The following is a 19324-nucleotide window of genomic DNA, read 5'->3' on the forward strand; positions in this document are numbered from 1 at the left end:
CTGTAAGCCTCCTGACATGAATGCTGGGAACTGAACTTGGGTTTTTGGAAAAAGCAGCAAGTGTTCTTTATACCACCCTGCCCCATGGGCCATCTCTCCAGTTCCAAGTTTTTCCATTTAAATAGGGATCATGAATCTCAGGCTGGCCTCAAACTCACTGTGTAGGAGGCAACAAACTTTGAATCTTCTGATTCTGTTTATTTCCATCTCCCCAGTGTAGGAGAGGATGGCTTTGCATTTCTAATTTTTTTACAAAGGTCTTATGTACGCTAGGCTGGCCTCAAATTCATTACGTAGGCAGGCGTGGATGGCTCTGAACTTCTAATCTTCTGCCCTCACATCCTGAGGGCTGAGATGGAAGTGTGTGCCACCATGCAGTGATGAGGTTTGAACCCACGGCATGATAGGCAAGCACTCTACCAACTGACCTACATCCTCAGCAACTTTTAACTCCTGATCCTCCTTACCTTCACCTCCCGAATGCTGGGCTCAAAACCAGTTTTATGCAGTCCTGGGATTTTGAGCCCAGACTTTTATGTTAAGCAAGCACTATAGTAATTTAGCTACATCCCCAGCTCATATTTATTAAGTCCTTAGCACAGTGCCAGTGCAAGGTACTGATTGGGAGATCAGTAACTTTCTAGAATGGAGTCTGCAGAGGCTAAATTTTCAGTGTTCTGGTCCAACTTTGTGTTGAGGCTGCTTTGAGAATCCGGCCTTCACTTAAGAGAATGAAGGACGGGTGGCTAGAGGGACCCATAAGGTATCACAGAGTATCTTCTTCGTCAGGAAGTACAGGAATCCACGCCTAGAGAGGTGCCTGCGCGGTGCACTGTGGGACGGTTGGAGGCGTGGCCAGCCGCCCAGGACTGTCCACGTAGCCTGTGCGCATGCACAGTTTGGGGACCCCGACCCATCGAAGCTGCTCGCTGTGAAGTGAGGTTCTCCAAGGAGGGATGTGTAAAGTCCCTGCTCTGGCTTCTACCCCCTCAACGACTTCGCAGGACAGCGGGGGGCTTGTCCGTCCTGCGCGCGATTCTGGAAGCCGGGCCCTTGCTCCTCCTTGGGGTGGGGCTTCCTCCTCACCGCCAGACTTAAGCCGAGGCCTATCGCCTCAGTACTGGAGTGCAGAGCTCAATTCTGAACACATTGTCTTCTCCGCGGCCTGCGCTCACTGCCAAGGTGAGTCCTTCCTACCGCTGACGCGTTCTTTTGTTTTTATTTTTGCCCCTGAGGAAGAGGCCCGGGTCCCTCAGTGCCGCGGCCCGCCCCGGGATTGAGCAGAGAATGTCGACGTTTACACGAACGAGATTGGTTTCGGATTTGGGCTCTTCCTCCTATTCTGTGTGTTCTCAGATAACGATTTTTTTTCTCGGTCTGTGTCTTTAGATTTGGGACCAGCAGGAACATCGGTGCTATAGCGAGAACTGGGATACATTTTTGAGTGTGCCTGGAACATATCAAGTGCTTTGTAAATTCTGGTTGCCATCTTTTTGTTTTCTCATCTGCATGACACTTCTAGGGCCTCTGCCGTTCCTCATGGAGGTGCTGGTGTGTTTTTCTAGGAAGTGGTGGAAGTGGAGCGAGCAATTATCTTGATCACGCCGTCGCCTTGGGTGTGAGAAACTTTGGACATGTTATGTATCCTGTTGCCATGGAGCGTTTTTAAAAGTGAAAATACCCGAACCTTCACATCACCGAGCCTGCTTTTTTTTTTTTTTTTTTTTTTTGGTCACAGGGTTTCTCTGTGTAGCTTTGGATCCTGCCCTGTTCAGGAACTTTCTCTGTAGACCAGGTTGGCTTTGAACTCAGAGATTCACCTGCCTCTGCCTCCGGAGTGCTATGAATACAGGTGTGTCCACCACCGCCTGGCCCAGTTTTTTTTTTTTTTAATTAACTTGCCAAAGTTAATAAAATACTAACAATATTAGCAGGTGGCCGGGGAGTGGTTGTGCACTCCGGAGGAACCCTACCTCAAAAAACCAAAAAGGGGCCGGGCGTTGGTGGCACACGCCTTTAATCCAGCACTCGGGAGGCAGAGGCAGGTGGATCTCTGTGAGTTCGAGGCCAGCCTGGTCTACAGAGTGAGTTCCAGGACAGCCTCCAAAACAATACAGAGAAACCCTGTCTCGAAAAACAACAAAAAAAAAAAAAAAAAAACCAAAAAGGGGGGAAGACCAATGGGTATAGATTGGAGGTAGAATTGGCATGTGAGGCGTGCGCGCGCGCGCGCGCGCGTGCACACATACACACACACACACACACCTTTAGTTTTCCAAGAAGGAATGAAGATAATGGAATCAGTAATTTTATCAGATGCCTCCCTAGCAAACTGAGTTGTCTAGCTAGAATGACAAGGTATTTGGTGCCTGGAAACCAGTACTGGGAAGGGAAATGCAGGGAGCTCATGAATTCAAGGTCATTCTTGACTACATAGAGTTTAAGACTATCCTGGGCTGCATGAGACTGTGTCTGGAAAACCCAAACCAAATCAAAAAGAAAGGCCAGAATATTCAAGGTCTCTCCTCCATTGACTTCTATGTGTGCATGTTAAGGGGTTCAGACATATGACCCAGGTTTGTGGGGGTACCTTGCATGAACAAAAGGATGCAGTGAGATACAGAGTCTATTAGCTCTCCCTCCCCCTCTCTGTCTCCCCCCTCCTCTCTCTCTCTCTCTCTCTCTCTCTCTCTCTCTCTCTCTCTCTCTCTCTCTCTCTCTCACACACACACACACACAAAATTTACAAAAGTGGCTTGAAGTTTCAGGGAAGACCAGAAATTCCACGTACCAGCTCAGTGGGGAGTAACAATTAGCCAGGCAAGTGTGAAGTTTGGAGAAAGAAAGTGTGCAGAGACCTTGAGTCAAATTGTGCTTGTTTCACAGAGTCTGAAATGAAGAGGTGGGGAAATGAGAATGTGGGAGGCAGGTTTTAACAGAGCTTGGACTTTAATCTGGGGAGAATAGCTGAACAGTATGAACCAAGGAGTCACATGATTGGATTTGGTAAATGGATTTTGAACAAGTCCAACTTAAAAGTAGTTATTACCTGGTTTAGGCAAGGGATGGTAGTGGTCACAGTTAGGGCAGAGATAGTGAAGGCTGATGTAAATATTTTGTACTTATTGATATCCCAGCCTCAGGAAACGGATATATTTATTTTATTTTTGGTGTTTTTGAGATAGGGGTTTTCATCTTTTTCATCTTGCCTTACTTAGCCTTAGATGTGCATAATCACACTTAACTCAGGAAGTACATATTTTTAGACAGATTTGGGGCTTGTGTGTTTATTATTATTTATTTTGTGTCGGTCCATTTCCTATCCCACCCCAACTCTGTCTGCCTCTGTCTCCCAACTGCTGGCTTCTAACAGGATTTGTTTGTTTGTTTTTCAAAATAGGATTTCTCTGTGTATCTCTGACTCTCCTGGAACTCACTCTGTAGACTAGGCTGGCCTTGAAAGCACAGAGATCTATACCTGCTTCTGCCTCCTAAGTGCTGGGATTAAAGGCAGACACTACCACTGTCAGGCAGTGACTTAACAGGATGAAGCAAACGGAACAAATCTGGGCCATTATTATATATTTAGTATGTTTTTCAAGCAGGGTTTTTAGAAATGCAGAAGATTAAAGCTCCCTTAGATGACTTTTTTTTTTAAAGATTTATTTATTTATTACATATACAGTGTTCTGTCTACATGCCAGAAGAGGGCACCAGATTGAATTGTAGATGGTTGTGAGCCACCATGTGGTTGCTGGGAATTGAACTCAGGACCTCTGGAAGAGCAGTCAGTGCTCTTAACCTCTGAGCCATCTCTCCAGCCCTAGATGACTTATTTTTAAAAAATATTGTGTTACTACTCTGTAGGTGGGTGTGGAGGCTAGAGGGTAAGTAACTTAAGGCATTGGTTCTTTCTTCTACTATGGATGGATACTGAGGATTGAACTCAGGTTGTCAGGACTGCCCATTAGATAATTTTAAAGACTTCCATGAATAGTAAATACTTTGAGCATGTTGTCTGGTTTGGGCTTTGGGTTTCTGGTGAATTAGTGTATACAGAAAGAAGAGAATGAGTCAGGTGCTATGAGTACTGCTCTAGATGTAGTATCTCTTGACATAATGGAGCAGAGAACAAACCCAGGTTTGTGTAGCTCTAGATCCTAGACAGGCCCAGAAGAACTAAACCTCCTGCTACACTGGTGTAGGAAAAGTCAGGGTTTTTTTGTTTGTTTGTTTTTTTGTTGTTTTGTTTTTGTTTGTTTTTCAAGACAGGGTTTCTCTGTATTTTTTTGGAGGCTGTCCTAGAACTCGCTCTGTAGACCAGGCTGGCCTTGAACTCACAGAGATCCGCCTGCCTCTGCCTCCCAAGTGCTGGGACTAAAGGCGTGCGCCACCAACGCCCGGCCAAAGTCAGGGTTTTAGATGGTCACTGAGAACAGAAATTGACCTAAGGAAAGAAAAGAGGATGGGGAAAAGGTCAAAGGACACTGGCATTGGTGGGGGGCAGAGGGAAGGTCCTCAAAGTCTGGAAACACTTTGTTTTGTCTTGTTAGCCACTCTTCTGGGCTATACTGGAAAGCTGTTGGTGCCAAAGCAGACTACTAGAAAATCATAAGCCAGCAGAGGATGGTTTTCTGCCCTGATGGAAATCTGCTTCTGCTGTGGCCCTTCTGTTCCTTTCTCGGAAGTTCCTTGTTCTTCGTGCCTTTTGTTCCACTCCTTGGGTTTTTAGTTGGCCTTTCTATTTCCTTCTCGAAAGGTCTTATTCTTTATATAACTTTGTTCTTCCTGCCTTTTATCCCGCTCCATTGGTTTTTAGTTTCACCTGCAAAAGGAATGAAGAAACAATATTAAGGTTTCTTCCATGTTCCCTATAAGCTAGGTCTTTGTTTGGTCTCCACCCTTGTAATTCCAACCTTCTCATGTGCTTGCTGGAGAAACCTGGGGGAAGTAAACAGGTTATTGTTTAATATTAAGCCCCTGCAGGACCTTAACCATAGAGCTGCTTGCTGGATCCCTAGGAAGTCTGTGGTTACAAAGATCATTGCACTTGGCAGTTTGGTTTGCTTGCTGCCTGGATTGACCGGTTTTGTTGCGGTTTTAGCAGAAAGAATAGCTTTTACATTCAAGTTTTGCTAGGTTATAAAATTCTTTCAGTCAGAAATACTAGGAAGACAATTTTGGTGTGCCCATTTACTCACAACTTGTATTATTATCTGCCTTCCCATACGTTTTTCAAAACTTGGGAACAAAGTTCATATTTATAAAGATGTTACTGGCAGGTAGATCAGTCCCAGGAGCATATTTATGGTACTGATAAGATCAAGGGGAAAGGGCAGGGCGTTGGTGGCTCACACTTTTAATCCCAGCACACAGGAGGCAGAGGCAGGTGGATCTTTGTGAGTTCGAGGCCAGCCTGGTCTTCAAAAAGAGTTCCAGGACAGCCTCCAAACCTACAGAGAAACCCTGTCTCAAAAAAAAGAGTAGCCTGAGGTTCATTTGCTCTTGAAGTAAATATTCCTTCTCCCTTCTCTTTCTGATAACTCCTGTTCACTCTCCTCCCTACTTATTGGGTATTGAACCCATGGTCCCAAACATGTTAGGTCAGTATCCACCACTGAGCTGTTGTTGTTAATTCAAAGAGGTGAGGTGAAAGACCCTAATTATCATGATAAAATTGATTAAGGCAGTTAATTTTTTTATATTTTGATTAGTTATTTACTGATAATTTATTTGTGTATACAGGCTGTCTCCCCCTAAGATGGCAGTATTGAATATGTGAAAGATAAAGTTTTTATAGCTCAGATAGAGGGTTACAAAATGGGGGATTTGGGGCTGGAGAGATGGCTCAGCATTTAAGAGCACTGACTGCTCTTCCAAAGGTCCTGAGTTCAATTCCCAGCAACCACACAGTGGCTCACAACCACCTTGAATGAGCTCTGCTGGCATGCAGGCAGAAGACTGTATACATAATAAATAAAATAAAAATTAAGAAAAAATGGGGGATTTGGCAGGGAAATAGGCTGCAGAATGTAGGAAGGAAGTCATAACAAGGTAGTTATAACAACTTTGAAACAAAGACATGACTGCCATTTCCTAAAATAGGCAGTACAGAATCATTTGTATGTGTGTGGGGGCGCATAGTCCAGGCCTTGAGGAACAGATTAAATCATAAACAGAAGTGAATCTAGTATGTCTTTACTATAAAATAACTTTCAAGTATAAGGAGGCAGTGACTGATTTATCATTATGTCTCAGACCTCTTTTTACTTTTTTATCTTGAGATAAGGTTTCACTGCATTTTCTAGTATGACTTTCCTTTCAATTCACTGTGTAGCTCAGGTAGGTCTTGAACTTGCAGTCCTCCTGCCTTATCCTCCCAAATGGCTGGGATTACAGGCTTGTTGCCAATAGGCCTATCTTTTACTTGTTTTATTTTGTTTGAAATAGGGTCTCTCTATGCTGTCTTCACTGTTCTAGAACTTGTTCTGTAGACCAGGCTGGTCTCAAACTCACAGAGATCCTTCTGCCTCTGACTCCCAAATTCTGAGATTCAAGGCATGTGCTACCATGCCTGGCTACTCTCTCCTTTTCTAGATGAGGTCTCATATAGCTTATGATGGCCTCCAGCTTGTTATGTAGCGAAGGATAACTGAGTTTCTTATCATTTTGCTTTTTCTCCATGGTTTGTATGGTCCTGGGATTGAGCCCAATGTGCAAGCATTCTACCAACTGAACTACACTCCCATACATGCTCTAATTATCTGTTTTGTTCTGTTGAAAATTTCGTAGGTTTATGCTTTATTACTTTTGTGCTGTATTGAAGTTACATGTCTAGTTTCCCTTGTAGAAAAGACTTTCCCTTTGACTCTTCGGAAAGACTAGCACCTCTCTCTCTCTCTCTCTCTCTCTCTCTCTCTCTCTCTCTCTCTCTCTCTCTCTCTCTCTCTCTCTCTCTCTCTCTTTCTCTCTCACTCTCTCTCTCTTTCTCTCCCCTCCCTCCCTCCCTCTCTTCTCTCTGTCTCCTCTTTGGGGGCATTAAACATTTAGGGTCCTGAGCAGTTAGGTGTGTACTTTTATCACAGGGCTATAGTCATAGTCCCTTTTTTATTTATTTATTTATTTTTGGGTTTTTCAAGACAAGGTTTCTCTGTGACTTTGGAGGCTGTCCTGGAACTCACTCTGTAGACCAGGCTGGCCTCGAACTCACAGAGATCCACCTGCCTCTGCCTCCCGAGTGCTGTCATAGTCCCTTTTCAATCCCCACCCCCCCAGACAGGGCTCTGTCCTGGAACTACTAACTCTTGTAGACCAGGCTGGTCTCTAACTCACAGAGATCCACTTGCCTCTGCTTCCCAAGTGCTGGGATTAAAGGCACACGCCATCACTGCCCAGCTTTTTTTTTTTTTTTTTAAGAGATTTATTTACCAGACTGAGAAACCCTGTTTTTTTTGTGTGCTTTTATATATGTGTTTGTGTTCAGGGATATGCTTACAGATGTCTGTGGAGATAACATCATGCCTGGCTTTTACGTGGGTTCTAGGATTGAATTATAGTTCTCATATTTGAGTGGCAAGGACTTTACCAACTGAGTCATCTCTCCAGCTTCCCCTTTTCAGTTTTATTTTGTGAGTCTTGCCAGGTCTTGTAGTCTGGTCTTGAACTCACAGTGATCCTGCTGTCTCAGCTTCCTTAGTGCTGGGATTACCTGAGCACCTTCTTTTTGTTGTTGTTGTATTTATTTGTGTGAGTGTCTTGTAGAGGTCAGAGGACAACTAGTGGGATCAGCACTCTTCTGCTACCATGTGATTCCTTGGGATCAAACTCAGGTCATCACATCATTTATCCACTGAGCCCTCTAATACAGTCTTTTTCTTTTCTTTTCTTTTCTTTTTTAAAGATTTACTTATTTATTATGTATACAGTGTTCTGCCTGCATGTTGCTTGCAGGCCAGAGGAGGCCTCCAGATCTCATTATAGATGGTTGCTGGGAATTGAACTCAGGTCCTTTTAAAGAACAGGCAGTGCTCTTTTTTTTTTTTAAGATTTTATTTATTTATTATGAATACAACATCCTGCCTCTATGTATGTCTGCAAGCCAGGAGAGGGCACCAGATCTCAATACGGATGGTTGTGAGCCACCATGTGGTTGCTGGGCATTGAACTCAGGACCTCTGGAAGAGCAGTCAGTGCTCTTAACCTCTCAGCCATCTCTCCAGCTCTCTTTTTTTTCCCCTTCTGTTTTGGTTTAGTATTTAGTTTTGTTGTTATTTAGTAGTCCTGACTGAAAGACCAGGGTCACCTTTACTCATAGAAAGCCACCAGCGTCTGCCTCCTGAGTGCTGGGAAAGGTTTTTGATTTTTTTGAGACAAGCTGACTTGGAACTTTTGATTTTTCTATCGCCTCAGTTTCCTGGGCGCTGGGATTATAGATTGTATCTTTGTGCTGGGTTTGTGTTATATGCGTGTTGCTAGACAGATGCTATACCACGGAGCTACTCTGTCAGAAACTGGAGCTTTTCAACACTGCTTTTTTTTTTTTTTGGTTTTATGAGACAGGGTTTCTCTGTATTGTTTTGGAGGCTGTCAGTCCAGCCTGGCTTCGAACTCACAGAGATCCTCCTGCCTCTGCCTCCTGAGTGCTGGGATTAAAGGCGTGCGGCCACCACCGCCCGGCTCAACACTGCTTTTTAGCCTTGGGGTGTGAAGATCAGCCAGGCTAGTAGTGTGGCTAGTGTTTGTCCAGGAGCTTTGGTTGCTTTCAGGTACCTTGTCTCTGTCTCGGCTCACAGGCCCATATATAACGAGGTGTTTGCTCGCCACATCTGGCACTACTCCTGTCTCTACCCCTTTTCTGAACCATGTTTTGCAGCATTGGAGGCTCAAGGCAGCACTCGCTTCCTCACCATTTTTTTCCTATCCATGTTTTAGGGGACGATGGCTTCCTTTGTCCTCCTGCACACTGGACAGAAGATGCCTCTGATTGGTCTGGGGACATGGAAGAGTAACCCTGGCCAGGTGAGGGACTGGGAAGAGGAGGGAGACTTCTTGAGTCTCTCTCAGGGAGTAGGAGGGATTTGGAAGAGGGGCCCTGTGTTTTCCTCAGTAACTCGTATTATATTTCTGGTAAGGATACGGGTAGTGGGAAGAGATGAGGGAAGGGTCAACCATGAGCCCTTAGTTTCCCCAGCTAACTCAGGAGGGACTGAAGCCTGCAGTGCTATGGCAGAGTTGGAGTCTCTCAGTCCCAATATATTCCTTAACCACTCCATGTTGTGATCATATCTCCTGTCCTACACACTTAACTTGTTGAGAACTGAACCTTTCCCAAGTGCATATTTTGGAGTGGGGAGCATAGTCCAAAACTTGGGGTGTTACTGGGTCAACTGTATAGATAAGAGTTAAGAGGGCTGGAGAGATAGCTCAGAGGTTAAGAGCATTGACTGCTCTTCCAGAGGTCCTGAGTTCAATTCCCAGCAACTACAACTACGTGGTAGCTCACAACCATCTGTAATGAGATCTGGTGCCCTCTTCTGGCCTGCAGGCATGTAGGCAAACCACTATATACATAATACACAAATAAATCTTAAAAAAAAAAGGTTAGGACAAGTTTTTTTATTTTTTAAAGATTTATTTATTATGTATATGGTGTTATGCCTGCATGCCAGAAGAGGGCACCAGATCTATTGTAGATGATTGTGAGTCACCATGTGGTTGCTTGAACATTTGAACTCAGGATCTCTGGAAGAGCAGTCAGTGCTTTAACCTCTGAGCCGTCTCTCCAGCCCAAGAGTCAGGAATTTTTGTTTTTTGTTTTTCATGACAAGGTTTCTCTGTGTAGCCTTGGCTGTCCTAGAGCTAGCTCTGTAGATCATCTTGACCTTGAACTCACAGAGATCTGCCTAATTTTGCCTCCTGAGTTCTGGGACTAAAGGCATTTGAGTCAAACTTTTTTTTTTAGTTTTAGTTTTATTTATGAATGTTTTGCATTTATGTATGTATGTATACAATGTGTGTACCTGGTGCTCACAGAGGTCAGAAGACTACATCTGATCCCCTGGAACCAGAGTTACAGAAGATTGTGTGCTACCTTTAAGATCTGGGAACTGCACCCAGGTCCTCTGGAAGAGCAGCCAGTGCTCTAACTGCTGAACCATCTCTCCAGACCTGAGCTTCAACTTCTGGTCCTCCTGCCTTTATCTCCTGAGTGCCAATTTACAGGCATAAGCCAGCACAGTCTATTTATTCTAGAGGTCAAATTTAGGACTTCATACATGCTAGACAAGCTCTCTGTCACCTGAGCTATATCCCTAGCCTACAATTCTTTTTCATCTTCTCACCTCTGACCTGCATGGTTGACCTTCATATAAGTTTTCCTCATTACCAGCTCAGACCAGTGGAACTAAAATCTTTTTTTCCTCCATGGCAGGTGAAAGCAGCCATTAAACATGCCCTTAGTGTAGGCTACCGCCACATTGATTGTGCTGCTGTCTATGGCAACGAGACTGAAATTGGGGAGGCCCTGAAGGAAAATGTGGGACCAGGCAAGGTGAGAATTGGGGACACAAATAAATGGGATATGAGCACTTAGAGCTGAAGTTGGAACGTGGCGTTAGATGAGGGAAACTGGCATCAGCTCCTAGCATGTCCACCTTTTTGACATTGTCATCTATAAAATTCATACCTGAGAATTACATGATGGCATTAAAAAGAAAACCTCAGTGGGCAGTGGTAGCACAAGCCTTTAGTCCCAGCACTTGGTAGGGGCAGGCAGAAACAGGTGGATCTCTGTCAGTTTGAGGCCAGCCTAATGGACAGAGTGAGTTCCAGGACATCCAGGGCTGTTACACAATGAAACCCTGTCTCAAAAAAAAAAAACAAAAAAAGGAGCCGGGCGTTGGTGGCACACGCCTTTAATCCCAGCACTTGGGAGGCAGAGGCAGGCGGATCTCTGTGAGTTGGAGACCAGCCTGGTCTACAGATCGAGTTCCAGGACAGCCTCCAAAGCCACAGAGAAACCCTGTCTCGAAAAACAAAACAAAAACAAAAAAAGAAAGGTGTAGGGGGGGTGGGGAGACGGATGACGTCGACGACAACTGACATGACACCTCATTTTAAGTTAATGATTTTGCATTGGGTCATATTCTGGGGCATCCTGCTGTTCCTCTCCCATAAGTGTGGGTAGGTAAGACTGGGTGCCCAGGGCTCTTCTCACAGGGGGCTCTGCCTCTGTCACAGGCAGTGCCTCGAGAGGAGCTGTTTGTGACATCCAAGCTGTGGAACACTAAGCACCACCCTGAAGATGTAGAAGCTGCCCTCCGGAAGACACTGGCTGACCTCCAGCTGGAATATCTGGACCTCTACTTGATGCACTGGCCTTATGCCTTCGAGTAAGCCTTGCCCTTTGCAACTTATTCTGGAAGTTGAAGGTTGGGTGTGGTAGTGTTGGTAATTTATTATATTCACAGCTGCACAACAGGATAAGAACATTTATCTATGCAACAGGCAGAGGAGCTTATTACCGTGGTATCCTTGCCTTTTATGTAGCCAGGTGTTTAGGTATATAATAAGGAAAACACTCAGTATATACCCTACATTTATGTGAGTGGTCTCTAGTGCTCTGTTTTTCAATCAGGAAATATGCTGCTCTTTTACAGTAGGTCCCCCAAGGTTTTAGCTGTGAGTGTTTCTCACCAGAGGATGTGAGAAGTCTTACATCAGTACTGTACCCTTGTCAGATGGGCAGAACTCCCCCTGAAGAAGATGGCATTAAGGAAGCTGTACTAGAAAAAAAGAGAATCTGGTCCTTTGAGCCAGGTGTGGTGTCGAGCATCTTTAATACCAGCACCTGGGAGGCAGAGGCAGATGGATCTCTTGAGCTCAAGGACAGCAAGGGCTACAGAGAAGCCTTGTCTTGAAAAACCAAAAAAGAAGGGAGGAGGAGGAGGAGGAGGAGGAGGAGGAGCAGGAGGAGGAGGAGCAGGAAGAGGAGGAGCAGGAGGAGGAGGAGGAGGAGGAGGAGGAGGAGGAGGAGGAGGAGGAGGAGGAGGAAAGAAAAAGAATCTAGGCCTAGGATAAAAGCCAGGCAGAACTTGGGAGGCAGAGGCAGTCGGATCTCTGAGTTTGAGGCCAGCCTGGTCTACAGAGTGAGTTCAAGGATAGCCAGTGATATACAGAAATCTTGTCTCACAAAACAAAAAGAGAGAGAGAGACAGAGACAAGGGGACGGGCATCCCATGTAGATGTAATACCTGAGGTATAAAGTAGAAGGATAAGAAGGCATTGCTGTTCCTAATTCTTGTCAGTTTATCCCTTGGTGTTAAGGTATAGCACATAGAATAGCTGGATGAGCAGACATTTTTGTCAACACTTTGGTGGGGGGCTCTATTTCACTCAGGAGGGGAGACAATCCCTTTCCCAAGAATGCCGATGGAACTATCCGCTATGACTCTACCCACTATAAGGATACCTGGAAGGCTCTGGAGGCACTGGTGGAAAAGGGGCTGGTGAAAGCCTTGGGCTTGTCCAATTTCAACAGTCGGCAGATTGATGATATCCTCAGTGTGGCCTCTGTGCGCCCAGCTGTCTTGCAGGTGAGCACTACAAACAGATCAACATAAGATGGGTTGTGTGTGTACAGAGCACGAGTAATCAGGTGATAAATCTCCTTAGTGGAGGTGGCCGGTTGTCAGGGTGATGGTGAAGGAGTTCTGTATGAAGGTGCACTTAGTCCTGGAAGATCATGAACTCACCAGTGAAAACAAGTGGGTATAGAGGTCAGCAGTGGAAGGCTATTATATCCAGAGTTTAGTATGCTGGATATGGTCACTTCTTGCTTAAGCATTGTTACTTGTTTCAGGTGGAATGCCATCCATACCTGGCTCAAAATGAGCTCATTGCTCACTGTCAAGCTCGAGGCTTGGAGGTGACTGCTTATAGCCCCTTGGGTTCCTCTGATCGTGCTTGGCGCCATCCTGATGAGCCAGTCCTGCTTGAAGAACCGGTGGTCTTGGCACTAGCTGAAAAGCATGGCCGATCTCCAGCTCAGATCTTGCTCAGGTATGCGACATTTTTAAGGAACACACCTCTGGTAGGGAAAGGCCTGATTGGGAGACAAAGACTGAGAGAATAGTTCTTTTGAGACCAGGCTGGCCAGGAACTTACAGATCCACCTGCCTCTGCTTCCAGAGTGTAGGGTTAAAGGTCTGAGCCATCATACCCAACTCAAATGATTTTTTTTTTCTTTTTTCTTTTGGTTTTACTAGACAGGGTATGATTTTTTTTTTTTTAATTTGCCAAAGTAAAGTTGAAGATTTTGCCATTTGGCCTGGAGTGAGGCTACAGTTGTCTAGGAATTAGAAAGGGAAGGCTATCTAGGAATTAGTAAGGTTAAAATAATGTTTCTGAGCCGGGCGGTGGTGGCCGCACGCCTTTAATCCCAGCACTCGGGAGGCAGAGGCAGGCGGATCTTTGTGCATTCGAGGCCAGGCTGAACCGATAGCCTCCGAAACAATACAGAGAAACCCTGTCTCGTAAAAACCAAAAAAAAAAAAAAAAGTTTCTGAATGCTAATTCATTTTCCTTGTCTTCATTCCCCATCTAGATGGCAGGTTCAGCGGAAAGTAATCTGTATCCCCAAAAGCATCACTCCTTCTCGTATCCTTCAGAACATCCAGGTACTCATCATTACATTCTGTCTTCTTTAATCTGTTGAGATATATTCTGGCCCTGATTCTGCCTGCTAAGAAGCCAGTAGTAAGGGACTCCAGCTATCACTCACAAGGCTGATTTTTCTATCCCTCAGGTATTTGATTTCACCTTTAGCCCGGAAGAAATGAAGCAATTAGATGCTCTGAACAAAAATTGGCGGTATATTGTGCCCATGATTACGGTAAAGATGTGTAAATATTCAGAGTCAGGGAATAGGGAAGAGGAGGTTTGGGGTGTGATGGCCCAGCTATGGCCTCAGGCTACAGAAGGGACAGAATGTTGGTGGGATTACTACCCAAGATTCAGTGCTTTTTTCTTTTGTGGCTTCCTCCTTCCCTTTTGTAAAAAAAAATTTTTGAGACAGAGTCTCACTATGTTGCCCTCGGACCTGGAGCTCAGAGATCTGTTTGCCTCTGCCTCCTAAATGGTGGGATTAAAGATGTGTGCCATCCATTCGGGAGGCAGAGGCAAGTGGATCTCAGTGAGTTCGAGACCAGTCTCGCCTACAAAAGCTAGTTCTAGGACAGACAGCCTTCAAAGCCACAGAGAAACCCTGTCTCAAAAAAACAAACAAACAACAAAAAAAAGAGTTGTGTGCCATCATGCCTGTCCCCCTCTTTTTTTTTTTTTTTGAGACAGGGACTTAACACTGTTTTTCATCTTTTATGGAACTCACTGTATAGCTCAGGCTGACTTTAAACTGCTATTCCTCCTGTCTGATTTCTCTTTCTTTCCCTTTGCCTTTCTGTTTCCCTTTCCTTCCTTTTAGGCAGATTTTAAACTTCATTCTCCATTCTCTTGCCTCAGCCTACCAAGTTCTGGGCTACACCAAACTCTGCTCCAGTGGTCTCCTTCTCTTGAAGTTGGGGGAAATTAGTAGACTCGGGTGTAATATACATAACCTGTGAGTCTTAGTCTGCTTCCTGATCATCCTGTAGCCCATTCAATATCTCTAGTTAAATAATAAGAGAGGAGCTCAGGGGGCTGGAGAGATGGCTCAGTGATTAAGAACACTGACTGTTCTTCCAGAGGATCTGGGTTTAATTCCCAATACCCACTTGGCAGCTCACAACTGTGTCTGTAATGCCAGGGTCTAACACTTTCATACAGATATGCATACAGGCAAAACAACAATAAAATAAAAATAAATAATTTAAAAAAAGAGAGAGAGGAGCTCAGAAAACATTGTTGATCCTTGTTGGTGTCTGTTACCTATAAGGAATTAAACAGATTATAGGCACATTATTTCAGTTGAATCTATGAAGTCTTAAGGGCAAGGTCAATCATTTATCAGGCTGTGGGTTTGATGCTGGAATCACTGTTGATGTAACATTCACTGAGGCTTGGGTCCTGCTAATATCAGTTTTCATAGTGTTATAGCTGGGTAAAATTCTTCCAAAGAATTGGAGGTAATGCCGTGGGTCTTTGGAATGTCAGTGCTTGCTAATGGATCCATCTGTTTGTCTCTCTTTTTAGGTGGATGGGAAGAGTGTCCCCAGAGATGCTGGACACCCTCTGTATCCCTTTAATGACCCATACTGAGGCCACAGGTTCTCAGCCTCCCTTTCAGCTCTCCTGCTATGTGTTGCCTGCTACCCCTAGAAAAAGGAGTCAATAAAGCCATTAAAGTGTATGCTCTATTTGCTTGACTTACTTGTCCTATTAGGCTTGGGAGGGAAATTGTCCTCAGGGACAGCACACAGACCCAGGATTGCTGCATGGAACTTGCCCTTGTTTTTAATGTTTTTTGTTGTTGTTGTTGTTGTTGTTGTTTCTCAAGACAGGGTTTCTCTGTATTGTTTGGAGGCTGTCCTGGAACTCACTCTGTAGACCAGGCTGGCCTCGAATTCACAGAAATCCACCTGCCTCTGCCTCCTGAGTGCTGGGATTAAAGGGAAGTACCACCTCTGCCCAGCTATTTTTTTACTATTTGCTCATTTATTTATTTGTAGAGACTCTACATTGCTTCCCTAGCTCTCAACAAAAATGCCATAAATTTGTCAACTTTGAATTGAAATACTGGTACTTATTGAAGTTTAAAAGGCAAACTTGAGCCTTTAATCCCAGCATTTGGGAGGCAGGGGGGCCTCTTGTGAGTTTGAGGCCAACCTGGTGGTCTACAGAGGGAGTTCCAGGTCAGCCTCCAAAGCTACAGAGAAACCCTGTCTCAAAAAACCAAAAAAAAAAAAAAAAAAAAAAAAAAGCAAAAGTTGAATTTTTACCTTTTCTTGCCCTAGTCAGTGCCCCCCCAAAAATATTAGATGTTTAGGGATCTCAGCTTACAGAATTATGAAAGGAAGGTAGGGGTGGACTTTTTTCTCTTGGGTACTATATTGAGTGTGCATAGGCTATTCAAAGAAAGTAGGTATCGGGTCCAAAGCTTTCACATAAGACAATAAATACCTTATTACATCAGAGGTTACTAATAGATTTTAGGGAGGATTTTGGTGATTCAAACAGGTTCTAAATTCTGTACATATGGTGCCTCATTCACTAATATTTATAATTACACGTGGTTTAAACATAGTTCTAATCCCTGGGGATATAGTATAACTAAGATATGCAGGTCCCTGTAGTCTACTTGAGACAGACTTTAAGTAATTGAATAATTAGTTTAATTATAGTTGGAAGAGGTACATCAAAAAAACCTCTAATTAGCTGAGATCTTAAGGATGAATAGAGATTAATTAGTTAAAGGAAGTAAGAGTGGGAACAGCATTCCAAGTTAGCTTAGGGGAAAACTTTGAAATTGGGAGGTATTGGAAAAGCCTGAAAAAGATGTCACAGAAACTAAAAGTGAGTACAGAAGTGTGAAGGGAGGCAAAGGATGATGTCAAAAGGGCTTGATTGATTAAATTGGGTTAGAGGAGCTGGGAATGTGGCTCACATGGTAGAATGCTTGCCTAGCAAGTTTAAAACCCTGATTTGATCTTCAGTACCAAATAAAGTGAGTATGTGATTAAACAGCTGTAATCTTAGCACTAGGGGTGTAGAGGCAGGAGGATCAGAAGTTCATGGTTATTTGTGGCCAGTCTGAAATTCCATAAAACTTCCCAAAAAAAGTGCCGGGCGGTGGTGGTGCACGCCTTTAATCCCAGCACGCGGGAGGCAGAGGCAGGCGGATCTCTGTGAGTTCGAGACCAGCATGGTCTACAGAGTGAGTTCTAGGACAGCCTCCAAAACAATACAGAGAAACCCTGTCTCGAAAAACCAAAAAAAACCAAAACAAAACAAAAAATCAGGCTGTCAAGATGCTCAATGAGGGCCAGTGATGTTTCAACAGTTAGCACATATTGTGTTGGGTATTGGTGGTGCGTGCCTTTAATCCCAGCACTTTGGGAGGCAGAGGTCTCTGTGAGTTCGAGACCAGCCTGATCTACAGAAGTGAGTTCCAGGACAGTCACCAAAGCCACAGAGAAACCCTGTCTTGAAAAACCAAAGCGAACAAACAAAGAGCACATACTGCTCTTGCAGAAGACCAGAGTTCAACTCCCAAATCAGGCAGCTCACAATTACCTGTAACTTCAGGTCCAGGGGGATCTGATGCCTCTGGCCTCTCTGGCTACTTACACTAACATTCACATACAAAGATACATACAAATAAAATAGTTACTACAAAAAATATCTCAAAGATGGCTCAGTGAGTAAAGGTGCCTGCTGCATGCTGAGTTTCATCCTTAGAACCATGTGAAGGTGAAAGGAGAGAACCATCTCCTTTTTACCACTGCCTGCCTGGCCTTTTTTTTTTTTTTTTTTTTTTTTTTTTTTGAGAAAGTTTCTCTGTGGCTTTGGATGCTGTCCTGGAACTCACTTTGTAGACCAGGCTGGCCTCGAAGTCACAGAGATCAGCCTGCCTCTGCCTCCCGAGTGCTGGGATTAAAGGCGTGCGCCACCACCGCCCGGCTAAAATAAAGCTTTTAATTGGGGGCTTGCTTACAGTCTCAGAGGGTGAGTCCAACCAATATCATTATGGTGGGAATTTTGCAGGCAGGCATAGAGCTAGAGCAGTAGTAGAGAGGTTACATCTTGTCAGCAAGTTGGAGGCAGAAAAATCTGAGCCTGGTCTGGGCTTTTGAAACTTCAAAGCCTACTCCAAGTGACACACCTCCAACAAGGCCAGACCTCCAAATCCTTCCCCAAAGTCCCACCAACTAGAAACCAAGCATTCAAATACATGAGCCTATGGGGCCATTGTCATTCCAACTACCACATAATCTGTGTTAGTTCCTCTTCACTGTGCTCAAAACATGATCAAAGTAGCTTATAGCAGGAGGGGTGTATTTTGGCTCATGTTATTTGGGGGCACAGTCCATTGCAGCAGTGAAGACATGGTGATGTGAGAATGAGGCCAATCAGAAATCAAATGGAGCCGGCTTAGACCTCAAGGTCCTCCCTAGTAATCCACTTCCTCAGTGAGGCACCACTTCCTAAAGATCCCAGAATCTTCCAAACCAGTACCAACAGCTACCAACCCAGTGTTTAAACATGACTGTTTAATGTACCATAATGTACCATGACCAAAATCAACTAGGAAAGGAAAGGGTTTATTTCAGCTTACAACTCTAAGGTCATACTCTATTTCTGAGGGAAGTCAGGGCGGCAGGAATCAAGGTAGAAACCTAGAAGCAGGAAATGATTCAAAGGCCATGAAAGAACATGGCTTATTAGCTTCTCTCATTGCTTGCTCAGCTTCCTTTTTCTTTTCTTATTTCTTTTTTTGGTTTTTCCAGACAGGGTTTCTCTGTGGCTTTGGAGGCTTTCCTGGAATTCGATCTTGTAGACCAGGCTGGCCTTGAACTCATAGACATCGCCTGCCTCTGCCTCCCAAGTGCTGGGATCAAAGGTGTGTGCCACCACTGCCTGGCCAGCTTTCTTTTTCATGCAGGCTGGAACCACCTGCCCTGGGGGTACACCACTCACAGCAGACTGTCACCTGCCCATGTCAATCACTAATTAACAAAATGCCCTTCAGTTTGCTTATATCTGTCTTTTTTTCCCCTTTTTGTTTTTTGAGACAGGGTTTCTTTGTGAGGCCCTGGTTGTCTGGGAACTCACTCTGTTTACCAGACTGGCTTCAAACCACTAAACTAAGGAAAGAGGCCTGAATGGCTCAGTAATTAAGAGTACTGACTGCTCTTCCAGAGGACCTGGGTTCAATTCTTAGCACCCTCATGCTGACTCACAGCTGTCTGTAACTCCAGTTCTAGGGGATCTGACATGTTCACACAGACATACATGCAGGTAAAACACCAATGCATGTAAAATATAAATAAACTTAAAGCACAGAATGAAATTTAACATTTTAGCCAGGTGCTGGTGGTGCTCGCCTTTAATCCCAGTACTTGGGAGGCAGATACAGTCAGATCTTTACGAGTCTGAGGCCAGCCTGGTCTACAAATGGAGTTCCAGGACAGGCTTGAAAGCTACAGAAAAGCCCTGTTTCAAAAAACAAAACAAAACAACAACGTAGTTCTGTTACCCAGAGAAAGAACCAATCCCTCTTTTTTCTTTCTCTAAGCAAACATTACTTTTACCACTGAACTGCTTCCCTCACCCTTGGTTGTGTTTCTAAAGGCTTCTACAGCTTCCTATCATATTGAGGAACTTTTAGAAG

The 19324-nt window shown here is 44.4% G+C and overlaps 1 protein-coding gene across 4 annotated transcripts; it reads left to right on the forward strand.

Annotated features, from left to right (window-relative positions):
- The first annotated feature begins 901 nt into the window (after positions 1–901).
- On the forward strand, positions 902–15343 carry Akr1a1 (aldo-keto reductase family 1 member A1). Of its 4 annotated transcripts, none has more exons than XM_040756894.1 (10): positions 904–1182; positions 8932–9018; positions 10430–10549; positions 11239–11390; positions 12398–12593; positions 12860–13059; positions 13604–13676; positions 13805–13891; positions 14484–14614; positions 15187–15343. In XM_040756894.1, the coding sequence occupies exons 2-10, from the start codon at positions 8938–8940 to the stop codon at positions 15326–15328; spliced, it is 1182 nt and encodes a 393-aa protein (XP_040612828.1). In that variant the 5' UTR covers positions 904–1182; positions 8932–8937; the 3' UTR covers positions 15329–15343. The 4 variants fall into 4 exon arrangements, with proteins under 4 accessions (XP_040612829.1, XP_040612828.1, XP_040612830.1 ...); XM_040756896.1 differs by having other exon boundaries at positions 907–1182; positions 14480–14614; XM_040756895.1 differs by lacking the exon at positions 10430–10549 and having other exon boundaries at positions 902–1182.
- The last annotated feature ends 3981 nt before the right edge of the window (positions 15344–19324 follow it).

The sequence above is a fragment of the Mesocricetus auratus genome, unplaced genomic scaffold, assembly GCF_017639785.1.
Source record: "Mesocricetus auratus isolate SY011 unplaced genomic scaffold, BCM_Maur_2.0 Super-Scaffold_100014, whole genome shotgun sequence".
NCBI classification, from domain to species: domain Eukaryota; kingdom Metazoa; phylum Chordata; class Mammalia; order Rodentia; family Cricetidae; genus Mesocricetus; species Mesocricetus auratus.